The 27932-nt window shown below is 37.3% G+C and overlaps 1 protein-coding gene across 3 annotated transcripts in view; it reads left to right on the top strand.

Moving 5' to 3' along the window:
- Positions 1 to 27932, top strand: part of LOC131573556 (neuron navigator 3-like) — a 250860-nt gene that overhangs the window by 168338 nt on the left and 54590 nt on the right. For all 3 annotated transcript variants that reach the window (XM_058827624.1, XM_058827623.1, XM_058827622.1), the window contains exons 13-16: positions 16664 to 16796; positions 20007 to 20280; positions 22418 to 23123; positions 24670 to 25158. In XM_058827624.1, the coding sequence (XP_058683607.1) occupies positions 16664 to 16796; positions 20007 to 20280; positions 22418 to 23123; positions 24670 to 25158 (1602 nt within the window). The remainder of the gene's footprint in view (positions 1 to 16663; positions 16797 to 20006; positions 20281 to 22417; positions 23124 to 24669; positions 25159 to 27932) is intronic.

The following is a 27932-nucleotide window of genomic DNA, read 5'->3' as shown; positions in this document are numbered from 1 at the left end:
ATGTTGTGAACTTACTAGGCTGTACATTGAAGCCTACATACTCAATAAGAGCATTATATATAAATGGCAGTGCATGAGAAAGTGACAGTGTGCAAAATGATGCCTGAAATATAAGAAATAAGAACTGATTGCCAGTTTTTGATTTGCATTTAATGGTACCAAGCTGCAGTGAGATGAAGGCTGCTATCTGAATATGGTGAACTGATGGTCTGGTCTCACTTAAGAGGACTAATTTTTTTCAGTGCTGGATTTCTCCATCTGGGAGGTGGAGATTTTTTCCTTACACCAGCTCCGTGGTATGCTCTCTCATCAGTCATTCAAAATGTTCAGATTTTAGGGTTTTTTACTGACCTGTATACTCCAGTTATACTGCAGGATGTTGCAATGTAAAAATTAGTTTTCTTATTTTTAGGGGAGCAATTGCAAATCACAATAGATTTTCCTTCCCGGTCCCAAAAAGCAAACTTAATTGTGGAGAGTAACCTTTTAAAAGATGTGTTGCAAACTTCCACTGATTTTAATGACGTGGCAGAAAGAAGACATGGTCTTGAAAATGCAGTTTTGTGTTTCTACTTGTTTGTTGTCACCCAGCAAGAAGCACCTAGGATGCATTAAAAAAGGCAGAGGAAACCAAATGGCTAGTTTGAAGAGCTGTAAGCCAGTGAATTTGGTTTTGGAACATGAATAGTCATCAGATTGTATTCCCTAAAATAATCATCAAACACAACTTTTCTTTGGGAAAGCTGCCAAGTTTGACATACTATGTGTTCAGAACCTGACTCAGAAATTATTAATTTTCAAATGGAAGGATCTTTTCAAGCAGCATTAAACAGGGCATTTCAGCAGTTTCTCACTACATTTTCTTCAGTATTTGTTAAGTTCATTGACTGCAGAGAAATAAAAAGCACCAGTGTATAAAAGATGAAGACTTAGTACTCTGGGGTAAATCAACTCATCCCCCTTCAAACTTTAAAATAAAAAGAGGCTAAGAAATTAATTCAGATAATTTAAATGGCAAATTAATCCGTCTCATATTTGGGAGCAATAGATAGAAACAAAGAGGTAATAGGAGATCTTTCTGCTTTCTCTGCTCAGATGCATTATTTGCCATAATTTTAGGCAGATTGTCTATCTACTGTCCAGCAGTAGCTGGGGAAATCTAGCCATTTGATGGTGTCCATGACTGCTTAAGTGTCACAGTTTTAGACATCTATGGTTGAGAATTTTGATCTCTACCTAAATCCTACATGTCATAAAGAAAAATGATGCTGCATAATATCAAGAAACTTGTATTTTGAATCACTCAGAAGTAAGTGCTGAAAATCCTCTACGTTACAGTTTAATAACAAAGGCAATCTCCATTCTCTAAGGAAAGCCTTAGGAAAATGCTAATCCTAGGGGAAGGATATTTAGGGATCTTTTATAACTTACAACATAAAGGGCTTTTATTTTTACTCTAATATTAAAAACATAACTTTGCATTATCCTTATGAATTTCTAATTCCTTTGAAAAGGCCAGCTAGGATCAGGTATTTAGTTGTGCACTGCTTTATGAAATATATTTCATTGTTTTCAGTAGGTGTTTTTAAAAATTTGTCAAGGTGATTTATATCTAAGTTTGTTTCATTTCTTCCCCAAGAGAATTACGCTTTTGTGAGTGTTTCAAGTAAGGGATTTTAAAAGAAATTACTTTCAGCAATTGTACTATAAATAAAATAGTGAAAATTTCCTTCAGACAAAGTTTGGGAAAAGGTTTTATACCATAAAAAAGAATCATAGAAAAAGCCAAAAAATTGTTAAAAACATCAAAAGAATTTTATAAGGTAAAAGGCAAATAAACAGAGAATGAAGTATCAGTAGATGTCAACATTTTTTTTGCTAACAAATAAATATCTTGACTTCTACTGTCAGACTATTTTGATAATAGAAAAGAATAAGGATATAATGAGATGGACTCATGCTATACAATCTACAGGAGAGCCCTTAATAGCTTGTTTATTTTCCAAGGATGCACACTCCAGCATTCCCAAATGTAAGCTATGACATTTGACAGATTTGAGAATGACCAGGGGCCTGAACCAGCAGCTTGCTGTGTTCAACTCAGCCAAATGCTTTTAATAGCAGAGTAACAGCAACAAAAGTGGGGGCTGAGTGCCTTTTCAATCTTGGGAGCCTCTTAGGCTTTCCTTTGTTGCAGACAGACCATGCCTGATTCATACCCATATTTTAATAAGAGTAGGAAGGAGTAAATTTACAATTTTTCAGAGGAAAAACTTGAATAAGTGAATGAAAATCCGATGGAGTCATCTTGTTTGTCACAAGAAGTAATCCTGTGATGTTTTCTGTAATTATCTGTAACAACCAGATTCTCTTTGCTTTATGTGGGAGCACCTGCCAAGAGCTGGACAAGTGTGTTTGGAGATGACTGGAACTGGCTTCCAACTTGAACTTTGATTTGGCACTCTCATTTTCACTCTTCACCAGTATTAATTACAGTGACATTTTGGCTTGATGCCCAGATTTCTGTAGAATGAATCTGAGGCCAAAAGCAAGTGTGTGCCAGTACATGTATCAGGTGCCTCAGCAGAGAAAGAGAAGTAATGCCGAGGGAGGGGAAGGCCACACACAGAGCTGCACTGCTGGGCACAGAGCTCCCTATGGCCACTTGGCTTTGGAACAGTGTGTATATATCATCTCCAACATCCCATTTTCATACTGTTATTAAAAATGAATCTTTAACCCATTTAACCATCACACTTAAAACAATCATCTGTATTTAAGCATCTTGCAGTCAGAACGTTAGAATGGTATTACTTGTATAAGACATGAATTTCACATAGATTTCTCTTAGAAAAATCTAAGAATTGCAATGGCAATGTTACAGGAAATCATTGAAAATCAGAGATTTGAATGAAGGATAAGAGAGCAACCATCTTTATTAAGTTAGCAAAAGTGAAGTAAGGTCAGAGGTGCTTTGACTGATCCCTCTGGTGTCCTCCTCCTTTGGAAAAAGCACAAAAAATAGAAAGGCAATTGAAGAATTGCTTCTGTGATACTGTTGCTCTGTTGCCTTTTCAGCAACTGAAGCAACATAGTCAGAAAAGGGAGTGGTGCTTTTTCAGGATTTTCTTCTGCACTACTGCAAAAGAAAATGGTAATCATCATTCATTTCTCTAGCAATTTAATACTGAAATAAATGTTGCTTTTCTCATAATTGGTCCTCTCTGTTACATTTTAGCACAATAATCCTGTTACCTCGTGTGATGATACTCAAATTTTAGTTCTTCAAAACCATTTTAGGACATTTTGTGTTTTGTATTTATGACAATAATTGTGTGTCTTTCCTGGAAAATGAAATTTTGGGGGGATTACATATGGAAATGGGGACTTCTTATAAGGAAGAAAGCTAGATGTTATGAGCATTCGTTACTTGTAGAAGAGCTATCATATCAGTAGTAGTGCATATTGTATGTGCTGGGGATTTTAAGAGGTAAGTTTACAGCAGAGTTTTCAGCCTGGCATAACCTGTTCTCACTACTGCAATACCCTCTGCCCTTTAATTTCCGCTGCTTCTGATCATTTTATGTGGTCTGTCAGAGAGCAAAAATTACCTGAATTTTAGGTTAAATGGGAGAGAACAGGGCAATTTCAGGTGAAAAGTAAGTAAACAAAGTACTTGAGTAATGTGAAGACAACTTACTTTCTCTGCTGGAATTGTATGGGAGGGTTTTTGCTGCAGGCCCTGTGCTGCTGTCTGTAGTGCCCTTTGTCTGGCTCTATGTGTCTAGGGTAGAGACGATGCAGCAATTCAATTCTCCAAACTCCACTCGCTGCTAATGTCTAGAGCTCTGACCTTTGTAGGTGACATTCACCTTTTTTCATGCAGGATTTGAGCTTGGTGTTCCTCTCTGCTGCAATCCATCATATTTCCACAATCTCTTGCTGTCAGGATTTCTGTTGCCTTTCTTGCATCCTAATTCTTTCTGCAACATTCCAGATGAGAATTCTAATTCTCAGTTCTCCTAGCAGGTGGAAAAGAGGATTCTAGCTCTTTCTGTTCTCTTTCCATCAGGACTACAGGCTTCATGCCTATCCTTTATGGTTTTTTTTTTTTTTTTTAATGTATGAAAACTAAACTGAAAGAACAATGAGCATACATTCTTTCTTTTTTCTTTTCTCAATGATTTTAGATCCACTTCCCCACTTTCACAGCTTGCCTGGGGTTGGGGGTCTTTTGAGTGGTAATAATAAATACTGAACTTTTCATATTTCTAAAGTTAATTAAAAATTCACACAGCTGCAGGGATAACTTGCACTTTAAATGTGTCTTACTTGCAAGCACAATAGAGTCATCATCATATTGGAGGGACATTTAGACTGGCTCTGAGATGAGGTGACTGAGGCAGAAAAATGAGCTTCCTGGAGAGATCCTGCCCCTGGTGTCCAGCAGGATGCAGTGGGACTGACAGAGTATATGTGCCTTGACAGACAGTAAAGGCCCATCAAGTGCCAAAATCTCTTCCCCTGTGTTCTCTGTCTGCTGCTGCCTTCCTCAAGCACGTCCATGACCGTGGCAGGCTGGGGAGGAACAAGCAGAGGACTTTTGTCTCTGTCATTCGTGACTTCTATGGTCCTATCACAAAATTATTTTTCTGCCCCCAACACTGAGGTGTTGACCTTAGTGCACTTCCCAATCTTCCAGATTCCATTAAAAACAGACAGAACTGAATTCCTTAAATTTTTGATAGATTTTGATATGTTAGGGTAGTAAAACCACTCAGACAATTATTTATGTGTCTACAGGGAGATCAGGCATTATTTTTCTGCTGCTGAAAATGTCTACAGGCAGAAATGTGTCCCCTTTTTAAAACCTCCCATTCACACCACACCAATAAGCTGTGTCAAAAGTGTCTTGAATCCATGAGCACCATTATTCTCTTTCAGTCAATCTGACAATAATAGTAATTCCAGTACTTTCATCCCTGGGAAAGGGAGAACTCATGGTGAGATACATTAGTGCAGCCACCTTTTCAGCTGATAGGGGTTCTTTTAATGTGCTGTTTCTCTGAAATTTGAGCTAAAAATAGCCAAGGGAATTATTCTGTTATCCAGAAAAAGGACTGCAACTTTCTAAAGGGTTTGGGTTCTTCATTCTTTGAAGAAAATTGCTTACAAAACAGAAGGCAGCAATACCTCCAAGAAATAAATATCTGTCTCTGTATTAGGAAGAATGCAAAAATGTTTAGTATGCATAAAAATTGGTTATTGTTTTTTGGTTGTGTATCTTTAGAGATTTGATCAAAATATGTAATTTCTTTTTAAAGGAATTTTTCATATTTTGACATTCAATTTTGAGGGTTTTTCTTTTTTAGTTTGTTACAAGAGAAATTCAGATATATTTCATTTAGGAAAAAAGAAACGATCTTTTAAAATTTTGGTTTCCATTTTGTGCTATCCTTTATTATTTTATTATATATACGTTTCTTCATATGACTAGTATATGTTATAATATTTCATTGAAGATGCTTCAATTTACTAAAATATAGTTTTGTTCAATGTTAGATCATTTCCACAGTGATTTGAAATATCAAATGAAGTAAATTGAACCATCTTAAAGCTAAGATATAAAAAAACATATGTAGTGCCCTATTACACCTGTTTCCTCAGTACAAGAAAATTACTTCTGATTTTAGTACAACTAAGTAAGTATAGATTGACTGAAATTTAAAAATTTGTTCCTAAGCTATTTCATTTTTAAAGAAAATATTTTTTTAAAATTTGGCAGGATGTTTCATTTTCTATTTAAAGAATACTGTATTGTCAACTATATTTTATTTGAAAATTTCTACCTCTCTTTATATCCCCACAGCACCATGATAGTTTACTCTTTCATAGTCCAGAAACCTAAGCAGTTTATCTGGCCTATAACTTACTCCTAAATCCCTGCCTTTTCCAGACTTAAAAATTGAACAAGGATTAGGCTGAAACCTCAAGTAACAGTTTCATAAATGAACTCCTACCCTCACTGGCAAGATGATAAACACATGGCACAGGGAGTTTTTAGGAGGAGACCAACAAGGATTGGGTACCACTGGCATGTGGAATAAGAAATATGTTTGAAAGTGTCTGGTGGTAGAATCAATAACAGCTGTGATCTCTGAGCACAATTAAATTACTGTTGCTGTCAGTGACTGCTCATAACAGCCATGTGAAAAACAGTCATGTAACATAAGGGGCAAATGAATAGCATTTAGATTTGCTGCAAAAGCCTGGCACAAGTCAGGATTAAAGATAACATTAAAGCCTTCAAACAGAATTTATCTTAAACTAAGCAATAATATAAATTCCAATAGAGCCCTTTAATGCATAGCAAGAAAATCTTGAACATTTGAGATATTGAAAAACAATACCAAATATCAAACAAATGCTTGGATGGCTAAACATCTGTAAATAAGTCAGGTTCTGAAATATGTGTTTTCTAAACTCAGCACCCTGGCCTTTGTGGGCAAAATGCTTGAGGGTCTTGAAAATCTCCAAATCTCAAACCTGAATAAAAATGTTCCATGAACCTATGTATTAAAAAGAGACTACAGATACACCTGAATTACATTAAGCTTTTGGTTTTGCTAATTTATAACCAGTCTGATTTTATATATAGAATCATGATTGTCTGATTTAATTCATATTGCACATTTCCTCTTAGAAATACTTCTGCTTTGCTTCTGGCTTCATGTGGGTGTGTATTTGCTTGAGAGTTAAAAATTATTATAACTTTTTGACCTTTACGTTTTCTGCAAAGTTTTATTAAAATCAGACAGCAGTTTTGTCCAGGCAACAGTGATGAGCAAGACCCTGAAGGCCAGATGCACAGGGAGTGTGACCACTGAAGTCTTTATTCCTAACTGATGCTGAAAACCAGGTCATGCAAATGCAGGAGAAAAGTCCCTTCCCACTTTCTGCTAAAGCTTTAACCTGGGTCATTAGTCAGCAAAATTCAGGAAAGAAGCAAGAGGTATGAGATGGAATTCTGGCAAACAAAACCAAGAAAAGGACCCTTGTGTTCTGCTCGACTTTTCCTTTGCCAGACAGGTCGTTTTTCCGATGCTGACTGCAAGCAAGTAATCCTATTAGGCTTCAGGAAATAGGCTTACCTTGTTATCTGAAAATATTTGGGTGGATCAAGCTCTCAAAAGAGGTTCAAGGGGGAAGGTTTTTATTAAGAACCTCTTCAGGCCTTGAACTAACACCTTTTCCCATAGTCACAACTTATTGCTATTCTCAACAAACCAGCACCTCCTCTTGATACCTGCAGGGAAAAAGTACTTTGCACAAGGCTGTGTGTGAGGAAGCCCATTGCCCCCCACTCCAGACTGAACTCACTTTACAGTCTCAGAGGCACTGTTTTTCCAACAGTTCCTGTGTGTTCAGGGATGCATCCTGCAGCCAGAATGGTCTTCCTGGAATGCTCTACTTGGATGGCAGTGCAAAGCTGCCAACTCTGAGACCATGTTATGGTAAAAAGGTTATTAGGGAGTGCTTCAGTGATGTGACAGGGATAGACAGGGTCCAACTCTGTCAGCCTACACTTGTAAAGGATGATTAAAAAAAACCCCAGTGAAATTACAAACTAAATATAAAAAATTTGGTTTAATCTCTGTCTGCCACATTTTCCAGTTCTAAGCAAATGACAGTGTGGAGTAACAAATATTCATCACAAGCCAAAACCACTCCAAATTTTGCTTTACTGCAGCAGGAAAGCTGTATAGAACTGCTGGATTTAAGACTTACTACATCATGAAAATTTACAGGATGACTATCATGACCAGAATGAAGGCAGATTTATTTATCATTCTGCTAACATAGTTATGTACACTGTTTTTTTCAGATCAAGTCTAATCAGGTGCAGGAAAAATAAATTCCTGATTCTGCTCATAAGCAAAAAGAAGACAGGTAATTCTAACAACAAAGATGCTTAAGCATGAGAGACTGTACACAGCAGAGAAGGTTACCAGTTACTCAGGATTTTGACATTGGATAAATAATTACTGGGAATAGTTCTCTGGACAGTTATCAGGAAGATCTGTTTGGTTTCTTAATATGCTATAGAGACAAGGTTGAATAAAGAGGTTTGGTATTTCAGTACCTGTCTCCCATCTGAAGCAGTTTGCAAAGCTGAATGGCAAATTCTGCTTCTCTCAGGGTGTTTAAGGGGCTGGTTTTGGTATGATTTTTCTTTGACTATCAATGCTGATACCATGAGATGCTTCTTTATGTTTGGGGCATCTCATTTATCTTTTCAATTTTGGGAATGGGAATAGGCCATATATAAAGTGAAGAATGAGATCTTTACTTCATAAAGTGATGAGGTAACACAAATAGGGCTTTATATTGCTTTTTAACTTCTGAAGAACTGCATGGGAAGTTTGTACTTTGTTTATTTATGCTCATTCAACTAATGTTAATTAACTTGTCTGAATCTGCATTTGGAAAATGTAAACATCTCTTGCAACCAGTGTGTAGAAAACAAACAGCAGTGGGAAGATAATTTCATCAAAATATTTTCTCCCTTGGTTTGTTATGATATTTTCAACAGCTCTTGATGGAATTAGAATTACGTTCTTATCTCTTGATTCAGCCCATATATTACTATTTTCCAAAGATTGTTCAAAATATGATTAAATGCTGTTTATGTGCTTCATGTGAAAAAAACCCAAAACAATCCTGTACATTCCAGAAATACAATATCTTCCTAGTTGGATAGTTATTGTTTAATTCACTTGCCTAAATTTCATTTTACAAAGTTCCATCTTCTGATTGTTTATATGTTCTGTTAGGAATTTGGAGCTAGGTAATGACTTTCTGCTGTCCCTTTCATGTTAGATTAAGTGTTGTATTCATAAATAAGTGGAAACCATAAGGGGTTCTGTCAAAGACTTATTCAGATCCTGTGGTGTGGATATGCAGGTTTTGCAAGGTATGTATCATTATCACAAGGAATGTAAATCCTCCATTAGTTCATTTTTTTTTCCCTGCTGGATCTAAAACCAAATTATTTCCTAAGGCACTTACTAAATGCTTGGAAGAATATGGAAATTAACTGACCTTGCAAAAATGCATTTTGCTTTAATTGTGCTCTTGGGCTAGCTGTATTTTCTTTAGCAGGATATACTTTTCTAATTAGAACTTCTTATAAAATAAATTTCTAACATGAAATAAAAGATCCTTGAAAAGTGATACTGCATTAAAGCAGGTGCATAAATGCATTTCTATTCTTTTTAACTCTAAACAATTTCCTTCGAATATGCTGAGTGCATCCATTTTGAAAAGTATGTGGCATGATTTTCTACCATAAAGACCTCAATTCAGGGTTAAGGCTTCAGCAGTCACCTTGTTTTGGTGTGACAAGTAATGCATTACATTTGCTGAGGAAAAAGTGGTGAAGTATGAGTCCAACTGGCCATGTTTTCATTTAGCTATGAGCATAGAATATATGAGCTATAGGGAAATTTATGGCTCCTGCAAGTTTCTGGGTTGATTCAGGGTCTGGGCTTTGGCTTTCACAGTCTGTGGAATGAAGGAAAGCATTGATTTTACAAACTCTGTGCCCTCTTGAATATCTCTGTGAAGGGTCAGTGTAGCTGTTTCATGAATAATGAGCAGCTGAGATCACAGTAGAAGATTTAAAAAGGATTAATTCATGTTGAATTGAACTTTGAAGGAGAAATTTTGCCAGCTGATATATTGGCATGTTAGTGAGGAGTTGCTTTAAGTAAAACTGTCCAATTATTTTCTTATCTTTTCCTCTTAATGAGCTAAGAGATCTTTTCTCAAAAGTCAATTATGGAAGTAGCTATAAAATCTTTATATTCAGCTGAATCCTTCCTTACTCTCCTGAAACACAACCTGAAATATGGGTGTCAGAGAAGAGAGCTCATGGCAGCAACCCAGATTGCTGCCATGTTAATATTCACTTCCCTGGTGTGCTGTAAAGAAGCAGTCACCACCTACCTGCTTGGAGTGTGTTGTAGAGGGTGATTTTTGTATTTTGTTCCCTGTTTTATGGATTGTGTGTAGAAGTCACTTTAACGCTATCTTCCACTTGTAAGGCCTAACTTGTGGGAGTAAAGTAAAGGTGTACTAAGTTCAAACTTTCTACCATGGGCATATAGTTTAAGTCCTCTCCAGTCTTTCCTGCTTACCCTTCAGATGTACCCGCCTTTGTTTGTTGACTACCTAGGGGACTAAACACCGACCTTTTATTTCCTAACTCACATTTAATTTAGATGCCTTGCACATCACTGACACAAATTGTCTTGCACCCCAGGTAGCTGTGCACCTCACAGGCACCTAAATTTAGGGGTTTTGTATTTCTAGAACTCCATAATTTAAATAAGTATCCAGTGTAACTGAGGATGTCCAAGTCCTATCCAGTGCAGTAGACTACTGTACTAGTGTCCTGTTTGGCAAACATGGAAGTGTATTATACTAATCAAAGAAATTTCTGGTGTTTCTCATACAACTACTGTTTCTATGAAAAATTGTGTAGTGACATCCAGAAGCTCTAAGAAAGGGACAGGGAGACCTGCATCATCTGTGGATTCATTGACATAAACAATGAGCAGGCAAAGAAAGGGGTAACACCTTACTGCTCACCACTGATCTGCTCTTAGTATGGATTTGTAGGTCCTCAAACACTCAGAAGTCAAATTTCTGTTTCTCTTCTGTTGCTCTTGTGTCGTGATCTGCACTGTCTTATTTGTCTTCTAAGACCATTCCCCCCAGCAGGAGAAATACACTTGGGCACCACCCTGCAGGCACCCACCATGGCAATGAAGGATTTAGGAGTGTTTAAAAGGGCTTCACAGTTTGAAAGCTCAAAATTACTATAAAAAGCAAATAAAGGTTGTTTTGCTAAATGTGCTCAGATTCCTTGAATCACAAATCCATACAAAAGTCCCTGGGGCTATGTGAGTTCCGTTGGCATTAGCAAGAATGTGACTAAGGATTTCTCATTCCTAATCAAGTGCATGTGTCTACTGCTGTGGTCTAAAGCTCTTCAAGTGCAGTAGAAAACATGTGACAAATGCAGTGCTACTTTCCATTCAGCTACAAACCTCCCCAGAGAGAACAGTTATTCTGATTAAATGAATACTTCAAGAGGAAAGATTTTTGTTTTGTTTTCTAGAGCTGTATTTTTGAAAGCTGTAGCTCCTGTTACTGCTCGCAAAAACGAGTAATGAACCAAAGAAGACAATGCAAGCAAGTTATCAAATTGTGCAGGGACTTGAATACATAGAAGGAACCATAATTTTCTGGCATTCATGATAGCACATTGATTGGAGTTTTGCAGTGTCTGATTATCTTCTTGTGAAAAGCTTCTTTATTTGCATACTTAGGCACTTTGGCTGGACGTGGTCTCAAAAATTAATGAAGTATGCCAATGTTGAAACAAATTCCAGGCATTGACCCAGCTTAACATTATGGTGAACTTCAATAAGCTGTCAAGCTTAAGGGCTTGTAGGAAAATGCTGAAAGTAGATACAGGAAGGGTGGATGGAAGAATGATCAATGATCAAAGTACTCTGTCATTTCTTGTCTGCAGCTAGACTGCTCTTATTTTCTGAAACAAGTACTTTGAAAGGTAAATATTTTAGGTATCCATGGTGCTAATACAGATTGTTAATACCACTTCCTCTTGTCACATACCTTCGGAACTCATTGCTCTCTTAATCCAGTGCATTTTTACTTTCAGACATGCAAAAATCTAGGAAAATGTGTTGCATATTATCTGTTGGTCCTCATTATGTAGGCTACATTCAAATTTCATCTTTGCCCTAAATCTGTATCACTTGCCTGCCTGATGTATGAAATAATGTCTTTTTTTTTATAAAATAGTCCTCATTTTGTTCATATACTTCAGTGTGTGAACTCAAAAAAACCCGCAGATACTTGAAGAAATCCAATGAAAAGTTTCATGAGTGCAGCTGAGTGCAATTTATCTTTCCATTTGAGGATACTTGTTGTAATGTGTTTGTAACCTTTGTTCAGCTCTACATACTGATGTTAAGCACCATGTTGTGCCTTCAGACACCTTGCTATTTCCAGAACATTATGTGGTAGGGAGGTCAATGAGAGGATTATTACGTGGAGATCTTTGCAGTACTAGCACACACTAATGAAAGTGAGACAAAGAGTGATAGTGGAGACTAACCAACTTTGTAGATAGCAAGTTGTGGATTTCTCAGCCTTATGGAGTATTTGATATGGTCAAGGAGTTGAAACATTGCTTGAAGCATTTGGAGCAATTTGTGAAGCACTGGGATGTGTGCAGTATTCATAGCCACCTTCACTAATTAGTGACAATGTCTTGCATCAAAATGGGCAAAAATTGTTTAGATTTTAAAGATGCAGGCTAGAATTAGGAGCTTTAGCTAGTGCAAATGATCTCATTGGCATAACTAGTACATCAGAAGAAAGCACAGATCTAAGCAGAAAGAATATTGGTGAAGTTACTGCAAAGAGTCTGGGCAAAGTGAGAGGGCATGAGGTATGTTTTTGGATGAAAGCTGTAACACAGTGGCCATCATTTTAACCATTTGTGCCTATATATTTGTCTCCATTTTATAGATGTGAAGCTGAGGTACAGCAATAGTCAGGACAAAAAAGAGGTGCTGGGTTTTGATATGCAATTTGAGTTGATAGTAAATTTTAAGGTATCCCTGCAGCAAAATGTAGGCTCAAAGAACATATTTCTATGCATTACATCTTTGCAAGTTGAATGCAAACCACTGAAGTAAATTAGAAGCTCTTTATTGGTGTCGGATTTATTTAAAAATGTTGGTTAAAGCAGTCACCTTGCAGATTGCACCAGAGGCTTCAATCTTGCTTCATATAGCCGCTTTTGTTACAGAATTTTCGGCTTCTGTGAATGAAGAGAGAAGGCATCTTTCCTTAATGCAAAATTCAGATTCATCCCTAAAGGAGATCTCTTACAAGTACTAAATGAATTAAACATTTCCAGAGAAAAAAATACATGGTTGTGTTATCAAATACTGTGGTGTTTGATCTGTGAAGATGCATTCACAATGAGGGCAGTGACTACTGGGCTGTTTGCTTGTTCTCTGTTTGCTGATTAGAACTTAGACAAAACAGAATGAACTGAGCTGCTAAAAATAAAAATCTGTCAGGTACTTGCAAGCAGTGATTTTGAAGAGAATTATGAATTATCCAGATTTAGAAAGGTTTCTCTTAGAAATAGAAATACATATCCTTAATGAGAAGATTATGTCTTGCTGAATATCAAGGTTCTTCTCCAGATCCTCTTGGGATCCAGGGGTTTCTTTTCCCTGGAAAAAGTTGCCAGAACTTGTCAAAACAATGCATTTTTCTCTTAGCCTCAGTCTCCCAGATAGCTGAACACCATTTGCTGACATTTTCTTTTAAAGAAATCAGCCTGAGTCTGACACACAGAAAAACAAGTCAAATTCTATCAGCATTATAGGAGTTAAAACATGTGTTTTAACAACAAAGTGGTTTTATGCATTGATGAGCAGCAGTACTAGCCTGACCTGTCATAGACTCTGTAGGAAGTGTGAAAAAGAGAAAAGTAAATGAAAAATAAAATAAAAAATGAAAGATGAATCTGAGCCAGTACATTAAAATATAAATTAATATTGTTGTGATGAAGGGTAGAAGGAATATTAAAATTAGAGTTGGCTGCAGACTCCCACAAATGGGTTTTCAATCTCAAAGTGATGTACAATAATTTTATCAGATATTTTTGTCATGAGTTTACTAGTTTAAAGGATACATTAATATGAATAATGAAGAATTTTTTTTTCAAATTATAAACAAGCCATTTTCATTATCAATTCATTATCGTTATACTTTTCTGATAGCTGCTCTACTATCTTGATTTGGGGAAAGAGGTCTGTAGAAGTAGAAAGAGTAAGTACTGAAATACAAAAAATTAACTTCATGAGAAAGTTAAAACAACTCTGGATAATACATTAAAATACATCAAAACAATAACCTTCATTGACAAAGGGGTAGCTGATATGGTCTTTTCTGTTGGAGTTTTTGGTTTTTACAATGTCTTTTCAAAAGACAAATACAAAACATTGTATCAAGTAGGCATCAGTTTCTGTAACAGTCCTCAGAAAGTGCCAGAAAGAAAGCGGGTTCCAGTATTCCTAGTTTTTATAGGCATACTGAATATTGTCAGAAATTTTGGTGTATGAAAGCCCCCAAATTTATAAAACATCTCAAGCACCTATCATAAGAGAAAAAGAAATCCAAGCAAATACAGTGATGTCTCTGAAAGGTCAGTAGTGGAGGTAAAAGAATGATCTCTACAATTTACAAGATGGCCATGAGAGTTCCCAGAACCCACTAATCATCCACTGCTGAGTGAGGTGTGATGAGTGTGAAAAACCACGGGAAGCCATAAAAGTAAACACTATCGTAGTAATATTTGCCTGAAAACTTTGGCTGTAGAGAACATAGTTATATTTTGTCCATCAGTTGAACTATTCCAGAATTTAGGAAATGTAAATTCTCTTACAGAGGAAAGGGAGCACAAAATGAAGTAAATTAGAAAACAGAGTATTATAACAAAGGGGCATAAGGAAAGAAGATAAAATTTGATCCCCATGATCTTAGGTAGACTCAGGAAACTGATGGTCAAATATTATTTGACATGAATGTCATACATTAAAAGCTCATGTTCCTTCTGAAAGTATATAATATATATCATCTTGAATCTAGTTTATGATTTTTTTTCTTTTTTAAAGAGCAGCTTTTAATGAGGTAATATATTTTCTAGAGCTTAATCACATCTATATTATTTATGTTTTTATCTATCATTAAGGTTCTCAGTCTTAACACTGCTCTAAAGGTATGTTCCCATGTGGTACACAGTGTTTTATTAATGGCTTTTTAGCATCAGTGAAATTGTACATCACATTGGACAGTGAAAAGCACAGCCTAAATGACTAGTTCTTCAGAAATGGTTCTTAGATGAATGTGGACAGCCTATTATGTATGACATTATAGTTTCATTATTAAATCATCCATGTGTTCATCACCTGGAAATGTAGCAGAAGACATATTTATTTGTAGTCGTTGTACTCAGCGGTAGAAAGTGCAGCACTGTAATAAACTCCTGCCCTCTGAAATACGTTTATCTTGTCACTGAGCTGGCTTACTAATGTGATTTTCTACCTATCACAAAAGAAAGGTAATGCTTGCTGCAGTTGCTATGATACAAGACCAGTGCACTGAACTTTCTGGTGCATCAGCACACATTTTGTTCCATGCAGTTCCCTGTCACTGCTGTGTCTCCCAAAACTCTAAATGTAAAATAAGGATTCACAGATAGTTTTTCTTGTTTTCTCTGAATGACTAGTGGCAATAGTACTGAACTTCAATTTAACTGGGGGATGGAATTACATTTGTTTTTCTAAAAATGGTCGCATAAGGCTACATCAAAACAAGGATAAAATTCACTCTCTTGTGTTTGGGACTTTATCAGCAGGTGTAAACACCTAGCTTTGTCTTTCTAGAAGTTATATATCTAGAAGAGACTTTATCAACCCTTTCATCTTTAAGAGAGGAAAAGACAAAAAGAGGCTCCTTCAGTGGACAGTTTATCCCACAAGCCTGAAACATTTTAAGCCAGGATGAATTACCTCCTGGAGGAGGCTGCTTTTAGTACTGGTTAGAGAGGTCACCTAGATAAATGAGATACCTAACTTTTATGTACCTTAAATTATACGAGATTAATCCCATTGAAAGTGATAAAGTAATTTTTTTTTCAAACTTTTTGTCTGTGAATAATCCAAACCAAGATTAACAGGTGGAGATGTAGCAAAATACTGCAAGTAGAATGCTGTATATAGCAATAAAATAAAAGTCAAAGTGTAATGCCACAGAGAAGCAATTCTGTAGAGAAAAGTCTGAGAGATTCAGATCAACCTCCCTCCCGTGCAAAAGCAAGGCTTTTATGAGAATTGGTGATGACATTTTTGTAGGAGCAGCCTCTCTCTCATTTGCATCCTTTGCCTCAATCTCCCAAAGAAAAACAGTTGACAGACTGTTTCTTCAGAGACGTATAAGATATTCTCTGTCAGCTCCAGTGACTGTTTTCTCAGGGATTCCTATTTTGATGACATTGCACCAGCTAGATGACAGAGGCTGAAGACAAGAAAATAAAACTTCTGAAAATACTGGCTTCTTGCTGACAGTGAAGTAGTCTGAAGAAAAGATACTCCTTTTCTCTTTATGTGGCCTGGCAATTCATCAGGTCTTCTCCAAGATATTAATAATGTTTAGATTAGCAGTATCAGGTAAGCTTAATGGATTTTCCTGCCAATGTACTGAATGTGATTGCAATGAAGCATGAAACAAACTGTTAATGACTTATACTTAGACCTGATGTTAATTTTTTAAGGACACCTGCATCTTTCATTAACTGAACAAGCAACCACTTGACTGCAAGTGAATAATTAGTCTGAAGACTAATTGTTCACTGTACCTCAGGAAATATTACTGAAAATTTTCTGGTAAATCACTTGAAAAATAAGTAATCACAACTATTGATCTTGAGATGTTTTCTGCCTATTGAGACACAGTATGTAAAGTAGATGTGCTCCTTTCTCTGCAGCTGGGATGACAGCAGCTCGGTTAGCAGTGGCCTCAGTGACACTCTTGACAACCTCAGCACAGATGATTTGAATACCACCTCATCTGTCAGCTCTTATTCCAACATAACAGCCTCTTCAAGGAAGAACACTCATGCCCAGGTGAGTAGCTCTGTTGCCATTTGTTGTAACGCCCCCCAAGCACGCAGGATAACAAAAAGAAAAAGTTTGGTATCAATGCCTTTAAACAAATGAAGCATTCATATCTTTCGAAGTCCTCTATTACACCTGAATGTGAGAAGCCACAGATTCCATCGACCCAACTTTGGGTTGTGGGCTGACATTCCAAATTCAGCATCACTGCTGAAGGTGCTGGCTGGTGAGACTCAGCTCTGCCCACCCTGTGGAGCCCCCACTGATCCCAGAACCCTTCTGCGCCCTAACACAAAACTAACGGAATATGATTGGATCTGTGATCGTGGATTTCTACTCACTTAAGCCCATTTGGAGTATCTCTTTCAACAGATAACACAATAAAAATAATGTATTTTTTGCTTTTTATGAGCTGAAACACATTAGGGAAGAAATATACAGACTGGACTTTCCTTTCAAATGGCAGAGATTGCCATGTCCCTGCTTAGGTCCAGGGATGAAAGTGTCAATGCAAGCTGACAATGCATAGTGTCAAAATAGAGTTCTTAATAGCATATAGCCACAAACCATATACATAATAGGTATGTGTGTGTCTTGCTGTGTATGTGAAGCTCTTGTGGCAGGTATCCAAGCACTTCTTCCCAGCTCCCCTCAAAGTTGCATGTGATAGAGAAATCAATACAGAATCCTTGCAGGACTTTGTTCCCTCCAAAAAAGAAATAAAACCAGAAAAGTTTGTCTCAATAGGAAAGCGTTCTCTGCCATGTCATCTCCTATTTGCAAGCAAGGAACCTTGAGACTGACCACTCAGCATAGAGGAAGAGTGGCTGCCTCCAGTGATTTGATGTTAAGTATTCAGGACACAAGACTGACACTTCTGATTCCATTTAGACTCCTCCAGGCAGCTAGTGTCTGCAATTCAGAGGTCTGTTTTTTAGATGTACATTGTAGCAGACTCAGTGAGCAGGAGAAAAACATATTTGTCATTTCCCCCAGACAATAGGAAAATATAGTTACTTTTGGAATGAAAATTACTTTAATCTCCAACAGGACACATATCAGACCAGAGCTGTATTCATGTAATGATAGTCACTCAAATGCCAGCATTCTTCAGTCCTTACCATTGCCTTTCCCATTCCATCAGGGACTTCCATGGTTGCTAACTGGAGATCAGCCTCTTCCCTTTCACATCAACAGTGATGGCCAGCTAATTCTGGCTTACTTCTTCCACTGCATAATCATCAGGACTGGGAAATCTCAGGCTGACTATTTAACTCTTTGTAGTTTTGTTTTCATTTGGATTATCTCACGTTCTAGCTGCCTGTGTTTTATTTTCAAATTGTTCAGCAATACACAGAGATGCTGTACTTTTTCACATTTTACTTTCATGCTAGAGTTTCTTTATATTATAAAGACTAGGAAAAGACCTTTATCAGGTGTGCTTTTACCAGGCACATTAAGTAGAACTCGCTGTATTCCACGCTAGCTGGCAATCTCAGTCAGAAGCTGAGATAAACAGAATACTCATTTTGCCAGCTTTTTTCCAGGTCTTAGATATTCTGCAACACAGATATCCCTTTCTCAATCTTTTTAAGTGATTGGAGTAGTAACGGCTGACTATAGATTGAGGCAGAAATTGCATATTTTGTTGCTCTTCTCTTAGTAAAAGAATTACAATGGTAAAGAGAGGCTTTTAGAAAGTATTGAGCTACCCTTTTTTTTTTTTTTTAAATTGTGCAGTTTGCTTTAAAAATGTATGACTGTATGTTTACAGTCATTCATTTATGGTAAAATGTCTGAGACCATGTTGTTACATGCTACATATGTTGTATCAATACCTTTAATGAAAACTCTCTTTTGAAGGACCCTGCAATATTTTTGTAGATATTTGCTTGGGCTTTTTCCCATTAATCCTTACCCATAATCTGTGCTAGCATATCCAAAGCACATACGTAATTATGGAAATGCAGAGAGCTTTTGTATTTTGTACACCTCAGCTGGCAAATATGTAAACAGGAACTGATTATTCTGCCGGTCATCTAATTGGTATAAATCCTTCTTATGACAGCAGTGCTTAGGAAACAGCCACAGAGGGGTCTCTAGTGAAGGAGCTGTGACAGCACAGAATAACAAATAGCCCCTCCCTTAATGTGATCCATTTTGCAGCCCCTCTTAGGTTGGTGATACCTGGGAGCAGTGCTGTATTTTTGCTGTTAAAGTGGGGCAGAGGCAAGCAGGAGTGGTGAGAGGGTGATGTGCAAATTAGGATCCAGACTGAGGTCAGGAGGCTGCAGAAAAATACAGAAAGAAGAGTTCCACCAAAAAGCCTGTCAGCACAAAGAACACCAGTCTTGTCAAACACAGAGGGTAGGGGTCAGTCTCTGTTTCTATTTAAGCCACTTTCACAGCTTCTGCATTGTCTTGTTGGGCTGCTCCTTCAGCATTCCCTTATCAGCATGCCTCAGGGAAGGCAGATGCCACTGGGGGATTAGGTCCTCACTGGTGCATCCTCCACGTGGGTCAGAGTTTCAGAAGGAGCATGAGCCCAGCTGGTTGCCTTCACACTCCAGATGAGTAGTGCTGGCCTAAGCCTCTGTTCTGCTCTTGTTAGCTGATCTAGCTAGAGAGAGTTTCTTGTTGGAAACAAATCATTTCTGTGGAGACAGACCAGTAGAAAAGCCATCAGCTGGTGCACAAGTAATTTTGAGGAAGATGCTATCCTTGCTCACTGGTGGCACAACATACTCTGTTCTGCTGGAAAAATATTCCTAATCCAGTCTCTGTAAATCTTGGGTCAGAAAAGGCAAGAAGCGAGACTGAGGTGATTTTAGTAGTATATTCAGGAATTCGCTTCCCCAAGCTTTTAGTAAAACCTCTCAGCACAGTGATTCACTTCTGAAATTCAGACTAAATTGAGGAGCAATAGGGCATCACCATTTATGATTGGAATTTATTATATTATATATATATAGTTTATCTATAAAGGAAAGGAATTCAATCTTTTGAAAATAACATAAAGAGAAATGTCATCCCCAAATGGCTATATTTTGTGTGTTTTTCAACTTTTGGAATCAGGATACTAATGTTTTAGAAGGCAAGTGTCTGTGTCCTTTGCTGCAAATAGACCAAATTCTCCTCCCCTACTATGATTTAAGAAATCAGCAAATAATGGAGATGCTGGGACTGACCATTTCTCATGCGAATCTCTTGTAGTTGAAGACAGACTCAGAGAAGCGCTCGGTTACGGACCGTGAAACTTGGGGCAGCACTGAAGAGCTGAAGAAACCAGAGGAAGACTTTGACAGCAGCGTAGACAGCAGTGGCAAGTGGAAAGGCCTTCCCACGGGGCTGTCTGAAGAGTCAGAGAAGGGGCAGAAAACATCTCTTTCTGTATCACAGACCGGATCTTGGAGGAGAGGCATGACTGCACAAGTAGGAGCAGCTCAGTCCAGGCACAAAGCAGGAACAAGTGCACTCAAGACCCCAGGTAGGAAACTTCTGTAGTTCAGATTACAGTGGTCTTTAAAATGATGGATATACATATTATATATATGTATATACATATTATATATGTATATGTACTATATGCATATTGCTCTCTCTTCCCATAAATCACTGCAAGCTCAAATTGTAGTATTATAACAACTTTTTCATTTCTATAACTTAGTTTGCAACATGCATAGTAATAATTATTAAGTGCACATGGGTGCATCCATAACAAAAGCTGTGATTGCATTTTGTTGTGCTATCATCTCTGCATGTCAACGTCTATTAATTCCTTGAAGTATTTTTGGACTTATCTGTGCCTTATCCATATTCTCTAGAAAACCTTACCTTTGATAATTCAACATATGCATAGAAATGGCCAAATATTAGAATCTGAGTCATAAAAGATTAAATATTCAAGGCAGGGGACTCCAGATGATATTTTTAGTTATTTCTAAACTAAAGCTGAATTATTGCATTCCCTTTTAATAGGGATGCTCTACAGACCACTGTTAAGTGATAAAAATTATTTTTAAAAAGTCTTTTTACACACCTTCCATGCTAAATGCCCTCTTACTTAATTTCAGAAGGCCTCTCAGAAGTATTAACTACTTCTGCAATCTAGTTTTGAAGCAAAAAATCCAGAGCTGGGGAAAAAGATAATTATTAAGACCATCTAATCCTATTCCATCATTTTACTAAGGAAATGTGCATTCTTAATAGAACATTTTCTGGAGCTTTGTCATGTCCTGACAAAACAGTGCATGCTTCAACCCCTGGTTGTAAAAGCAACTAACAAAGATCTCCTCAGAAGAAATTCCTACCTTTTGTGAACCCCTTTTGATTCTTTGCAATTTGGAACTGATAAACATTGATCAGTCTCTGGTCTGTGAGATCCCTGAGGAGCACTGCCATGGTGATCATATGGATACAGAAACTATATCCCTCTAATAGCAATTTAAAATGGAGATACTAAAAGGTTTGCTGCACACAAGGCTAAGATTTCCAGATCCACTTTGCTCAAGGTGATCAGGGAGCCATGTGCAACATAAAATTGAGGCCTTTAACTACTGATAATCTGCATATTTGCTGGGTCAGAGTCTGATCTGTATCATGGCATATGCACCCGTTTGTGTAGCACAAAATTAAAACTGGATAAAAACAGTTCTGCTTTGCAGGTGTTAGTCTCTTACTGCATTTTAATTCCTTAAGAGAAATTAGATCATCCATCTCCAAAACTTTCATAATTACTTGAAAAGTAAATTTAAAACTTTGGTATGTTTTAGGAATTCTTAGTGGTATACAATAGGTGCTTAGAGATAAATTAAAATTGAAATGGCAGTTTTTATCTATTTGTAAAATAGAAAGAGGCTACTTTCTGGTATAACATCTTACTTCAACGTTTATGGATATATATGGAAGAAATGTATAAGTATATGTTATATAGTCACAAGTCTACACAGGACTAAAGAAAAACTCTCAAAAAATCAAAAATCTTGAGAAGACATCAAGGGTACAAAAAAGACTAATTAACTGGTGTAATTGATATTGTTACAGATGAAGACGATTCATTCCATAACATAATCTCTCCCTGATAATTTTATGTAACTAAAACCAGAACAAACTTAGTCATAAGCTAAAAAGATGTAGTCAGTGAAAAATGAAGAACTCTCTAAGTACCACTGATTTCTACATGCATTATTGATGTCGTACTTCAGGAGATGTTTACTACATGTAATGTTTTATTTTCAAGTATTATTTCTTTCATACAGAAATACTGTCAACAGAAAAAGAATTAATCAAAATTCCTTGTAGTTCTTTCAAGACAATTTTCTACAACTACATTTTCCACCTATATATATGAATATGAAGTCCTATTCACATAGGAATATAAATATGAAACTGGAATTCCTCACAGGAATTTAAAGCTTTTAATACTTTTAGCTGACCTGTAATGTGTCATACCTGCTACAGATAGCTGATGGGAGAGCTATCTAAATAAGCTGGTTTGTTTCCTTAGGGGAATTCTATTTGTGGTTTTTTTTCATTCTGAAATTGTAATCATGCAGTGTTGAAATTAGATATTAAGACATTGCAGCTTAAACACAAGTGACCTTTTCAAATATGCTTCTACTTAGGAAAAACCGATGATGCAAAAGCTTCGGAAAAAGTGAAAACTCCCCTGAAAGGAGCCTCCATACAGCGATCTCCATCAGATGCAGGAAAAAGCAGCGGTGATGAAGGGAAAAAGCCTCCGTCTGGCATTGGGAGATCAACTGCTACAGGGTCGTTTGGATTCAAGAAGTCTGGGTTGGGATCTTCTACCATAATCACCACAAGTGGAGCAACCATCACAAGCGGGTCAGCAACGCTAGGAAAAATGCCAAAATCTTCAGCCATCAGTGGGAAGTCCAGTGCAGGGAGGAAGACAAGCTTAGACGGTTCCCAAAATCAAGATGACGGTGTCCTGCATGTGAGCTCAAAGACAACTCTGCAGTATCGAAGTTTGCCTCGGCCATCGAAGTCCAGCGGCAGCGGGATCCCTGGGAGGGGCGGCCACCGCTCCAGCACCAGCAGCATCGACTCCAATGTGAGCAGCAAGTCTGCAGGTGCTGCTGCCACCAAACTGCGAGAGCCTAGCAAGATCGGCTCCGGGAGGTCCAGCCCTGTCACCATCAACCAGACAGACAAGGAAAAAGAGAAGGTGGCAGTGTCAGACTCAGAAAGTGTCTCACTGTCCAGTTCCCCTAAATCCAGCCCAACTTCGGCAAGCGCCTCTGGCACACCAGGACTTAGACAGCCAGGATCCAAATACCCAGATATTGCTTCCCCCACATTTCGAAGGTGAGTGCATTTCTATGATTCCTTGAAGCTGCAATATATAAAGAAGGGATTTTCAATATGTTGAAATACTTTGCAAAAAAACCTTTTCAGGGAATATTTTGCCACAAACAAATCAAGTACAGAAAAAGAAAAGGGTAGTATTTTCTTCATACAACACAATTCTTTCTTTGAGATTTAAAGACCTTCCCAGACCTGAAATGGCTGCTCTTTGAGCTTTAGGCATTTTAGGTGCATTCCCATAATCATAGTTTGAAGCTCTAGAAGGTGGACCCACTGATCCTTATGGGTCCCCTCCTGCCCATATTCTATGATTCCAAGTTCAGACACATGTGAAGTTTCTTCTCAATGTTGTGGTAAACCCCCAAAAGGAAGAAGGATACTGTGTTTAGCACATTCTGATAGTGAAACAGGCAACTGCCATACTCTGGATGGGGAACTGAAGAGCTCTTTAAATTATAGAGTTAGACTTGCTTTCACATTGTTGGCAGCTCCAGCTAAAAATGCTTCATTATCTTAGCAGCTTCGTTACATTTTTCAACAAAAACATTGGCAAGGCTAAATTTCAATTGTAAATGCTCTATGGTAGCACTTCTGGAAGTGTAAATGCGGATGAATGCTCCATGAATTGGAATGGAGCAATAGCGCTGCTGGAGAAAAAGCCAATAGTGCCCTCTTGTGCTTATTTAACAAAACAGCATCTCCAGGCAGATGGGGAGCTGCAGATTACTTTTGTGGGCTTGGTATTATGTAAAACAGATTCTTATGTTATTAGACATGCTTACTTTACATCATGATAAGTTTCGCATTTATTTATCTTTAATTTATAAGCTGTACATTAACTGCAGCTTAAAATATTTCCAGAAATACATTAAAACATCACATGACCTCTTTTAGTTCAAATTTTAGAGGACTTGCAGTTTGTTTTTTCATCATCACCATAGAATTTTCATATCTAGAATTGCTGAAAGACGTTAAGTGAAATATACTTTTGTCATTCCTGCCCTTGGAGACAAAGCCCATTTAGCCATGGTGCAGTTTATTCTGTCTGAGTGGTTACTACATGATTGATGACCACATGACCATCTGTGCAAAAAAACAATGGGAGGGGAATTTTGCACAAATACTTAGACGTTCATTAAACATCTAATGATTTTGCAAGTGTTTGTTGCAATCATTTAAGCAGATTTGAGAAGTGAGGAGTTTAAAAGCTAATGACTTGGGAATGCTTAATTACTGAATTTGGGTGAAAGTGTAATCTGTTTATGAACTAATAAGACAAAAATGTGATTATTTTACCTCTCTCTGGGAGGATCTCTGTGCAAGGAGCACATCTGAATAGGAGTGAATCAGAGCTGTTACTAAAGAAACAAACCGTGATTATTGTGATATGGTTAAGTGAATTTAAATTTGCGCTGCGATTGATCAACTAGGTAGGCGTGATTTTTGTAGCGGTAATTAAAAATGTGTAGTTTGGCTCTTAGGATGTTGCGCCATGAATGTTTAATGTGGCTATCAGTTTCTCTAAAGCTATTTGTTTTACATTTAGGTTGTTTGGTGCCAAGGCAAGTGGTAAAGCTGCCTCTGCACCCAGTACAGAAGGTGTGAAACCCACATCGGCAATGCCCAGCCCTAGTACCACATTGGCACGGCAAGGCAGCCTGGAATCGCCATCCTCGGGCACAGGCAGCATGGGCAGTGCAGGTGGGCAAAGTGGTAGCAGCAGCCCCCTCTTCAGTAAACCTTCGGACTTAAATGCAGATGTTGTAAGCTTAAGTCACTCCCTGGCTTCCAGTCCTGCCTCAGTGCACTCTTTCACATCAGGTGGTCTTGTGTGGGCTGCAAACCTGAGCAGCTCTTCAGCGGGCAGTAAGGACACACCAAGTTACCAGTCCATGACTAGCCTTCACACCAGTTCCGAGTCTATTGACCTTCCTCTTAGCCATCATGGCTCTCTCTCTGGACTGACAACAAGCACTCAGGAGGTTCAGAGCCTGCTCATGAGGACTGGAAGCGTCAGATCTACTCTTTCGGAAAGGTGAGCTTGCCTATAGATACAGTGACCACGAAATAAGCGAGAGGCAAAAGGACAGGAGCCAAAAAAATAAACCCTCCACCTGTTTTGCTAAAGGGACACTGTTTAATTAGCAGCTTAGTCCTTTATGTAAAAAAAGGAAGGAAGAAAAGAGAGCTGAAAGGCATTGTAATGTGGAATCAACTGCCTTTTAAGATTTTACAAGCACTTTTTCTGTCTTGAGAATATTTTTTTTTGTTGTTGTTCCCTTTTTCTGGAGACAACGAGAGAAAAGGGGGGAAATTGACTGATTAAAAGCAAGTGTTAAACAGCCAACAGGCACATAATGATTCTTGCATGCTGGATCCACCTGCTGTCCCAGCATTTGGCAGTTCCAAAGCAAGCAAACATCCAGCTGTGGGACCCCAGCTTTTCTCCTCCCATTAGCTCAAAGCACAGGCAGAGCTGGTGGCTGCTGTGTCCTGGTCTTCAGCTGACCAGTCTTACCTTAAAATACTCAGTCCTGACAAGTCGCATCTTACATGGTAATCTTTACACATATCCTCACTGAAGTGCAGTTTCATTGGCAGGGAGACAGTTTACAAGATGAGATCCTTGCTATACAGTCAATCCTGGCAAGTGCCCAGAACAAAGAAGTGCTAGAAGAGGTTTTTCTGTTTGCTCTATTAAATTTTATTTTTTTTTATATGCAGATGTTTTACCATTTAAGTTGCATTATAAAAGGTGCAACCAGCATGGCACAGGTGAACCAAGATTTTTTTCTTCTCTTTTGTTTTTTATGAAACATTTGTTTGACTTTTGCAGGAGAGAAAAAAATAATCTCTGCTAGGCACTAAGTGACTTCTGCTTCCCATGAAAATTTTCAGGATTTGACAGCGAAACTCTTATTTCACATGGGGACTGTAAGATCAATATTAAACATTTCATTAGCCTTTGATTCAAAAAAGAAAATTTTACTGAATCAGTCAAAAGTATTTTAAACTTAATTAGTTGTTTAACAATACAAACATTTTAAGGAAAAAAGACCTTTAACATACAATGTCAAGATTTTTTTACCCTTTATATAAACTCAGAGATTTTTCAATACCCATCCTTTGCGTAGAAGGAATTCACTTTCAGTGGACAAGCATTTAAAAAAAACGCATAATGAAAGCTTTGAGAAATCTAGATGAAAACTTTTCATAGATTTCATTTTCTTATGTTACACTCACAACTATTACTGTAACAGCTAAAAATCACATCTCTTACTAATACAAACACAATACAAATTATATTACTATTATATATGAATATATTAAATTATATTACTTTCATAATTATAAAACATGTATCTGTACCAATATAACTTAGGCTAACAATACCTAGTATTGTTAAAAATATGGTACTTATAAATACACTGATACATGAGCAATTTGTAGTTTGCACTCTGCCTAAAAGACATTTGAATTTGTGTACTATGAACTGAATGTGACAATATTTCTTAAAAGGTCAATTATTAATACTAAGCTTACAAAATCCTTCACTACCACATATATGGATGGTGAGGTCAGTAGAACGATATGGAGGAGTATGAATTTATGCCAAAAATTATATTTATACTCAGGATCTTAAACATCACATTTCAAATATTAATGGCTTGGCCTAAGTTCCTGAGCAACCACCACTGCTAATACTTTATGTATTTGTTCAGTGACTTACTTTCAGTGGTTCCAAATACTTTGCTGTTGGCAATATTTTCAAGTTTCAGATTTGTCCATATGGGGATATTATGATTGAGTCCAAAGAGAGCCATTGTTCATGTTGATCTCGCCTCAAAACAAATATATGCACCTAGAGTAAATGGTGTCATTTCTTGAATTATAGCCCCAACAGGGTTTTTGCAGTTTTATTTTTCTGAAAGGTCTGATACGAGTGCTGAGTTTCTAAACTCTTTTATACATTAAAACTCACATGTAGCAAAGTATTTTTTCACAACAAAAGCATTGATTTGCAACATTGGAGACAGATATATTTGGCAGTAGATTATGTCTTTTTTTCTTTGTAAACTCAGATTAGATCTGAAATGCCTTTGGCTATACAAATTATAGGATGGCATAGCATAAAAAAATATCTCCAGTGAGTTTTTTTTCTTTTTCTTCAGTCACCCTAGAGCTTGAAAAAGACTGAATCAGCAGTCCTTATAATCAGATATACTAATATAACATAGAGACCAAGTCTCTATATAGAAAGACCAAAGAGCACAGTGAGGTACAACTAGTAAGCAACATAAAGTCCATGCAGAGAAACTGCATGAAAAACTGAAAGCAAGGAGAGAGCTAATGATAGATGATATAAAAAAAATATGTACTTCTTTCATTGAAATGTTAGCTGTAGTTTGATGGATAAATATCAGTAATGGCAAGCATAGTAAGAGGAGATGAAATGGTTAAAGGTATCTTTGGTTTTCTGGTCCTGATGAATTTTTCATTTCCCTGCTTAAGACACAGCCTGAAAATCCTGCAGTCATTAGAACTGGAGAAGAGTTTTCAAAGGGTCTGTGCTGAGGAAGGAGTGAAGAGGAGAGCTGGGATGGAGAGCAAGGGAATTACAGGAAGGCCAATTTGCCTGGAAAAATACAGAAGATATTAAACAAAATAGGTTAAGTAACAGATAACATGGGATTAATCATGAACAGCCTTTTAAATAATAAAGACTAATTTAATTCATATGCAGGAAAACATGCTCTCTGAATAGAGGAAAAACAGTAAATGCAATAAAAATCCTGAATTTACCAAAGC

This window comes from Poecile atricapillus, chromosome Z (assembly GCF_030490865.1).
Source record: "Poecile atricapillus isolate bPoeAtr1 chromosome Z, bPoeAtr1.hap1, whole genome shotgun sequence".
NCBI lineage: Eukaryota > Metazoa > Chordata > Aves > Passeriformes > Paridae > Poecile > Poecile atricapillus.
Note: the sequence above shows the minus strand (reverse complement) of the source record. Positions and strands in the feature narration are given on the sequence as shown.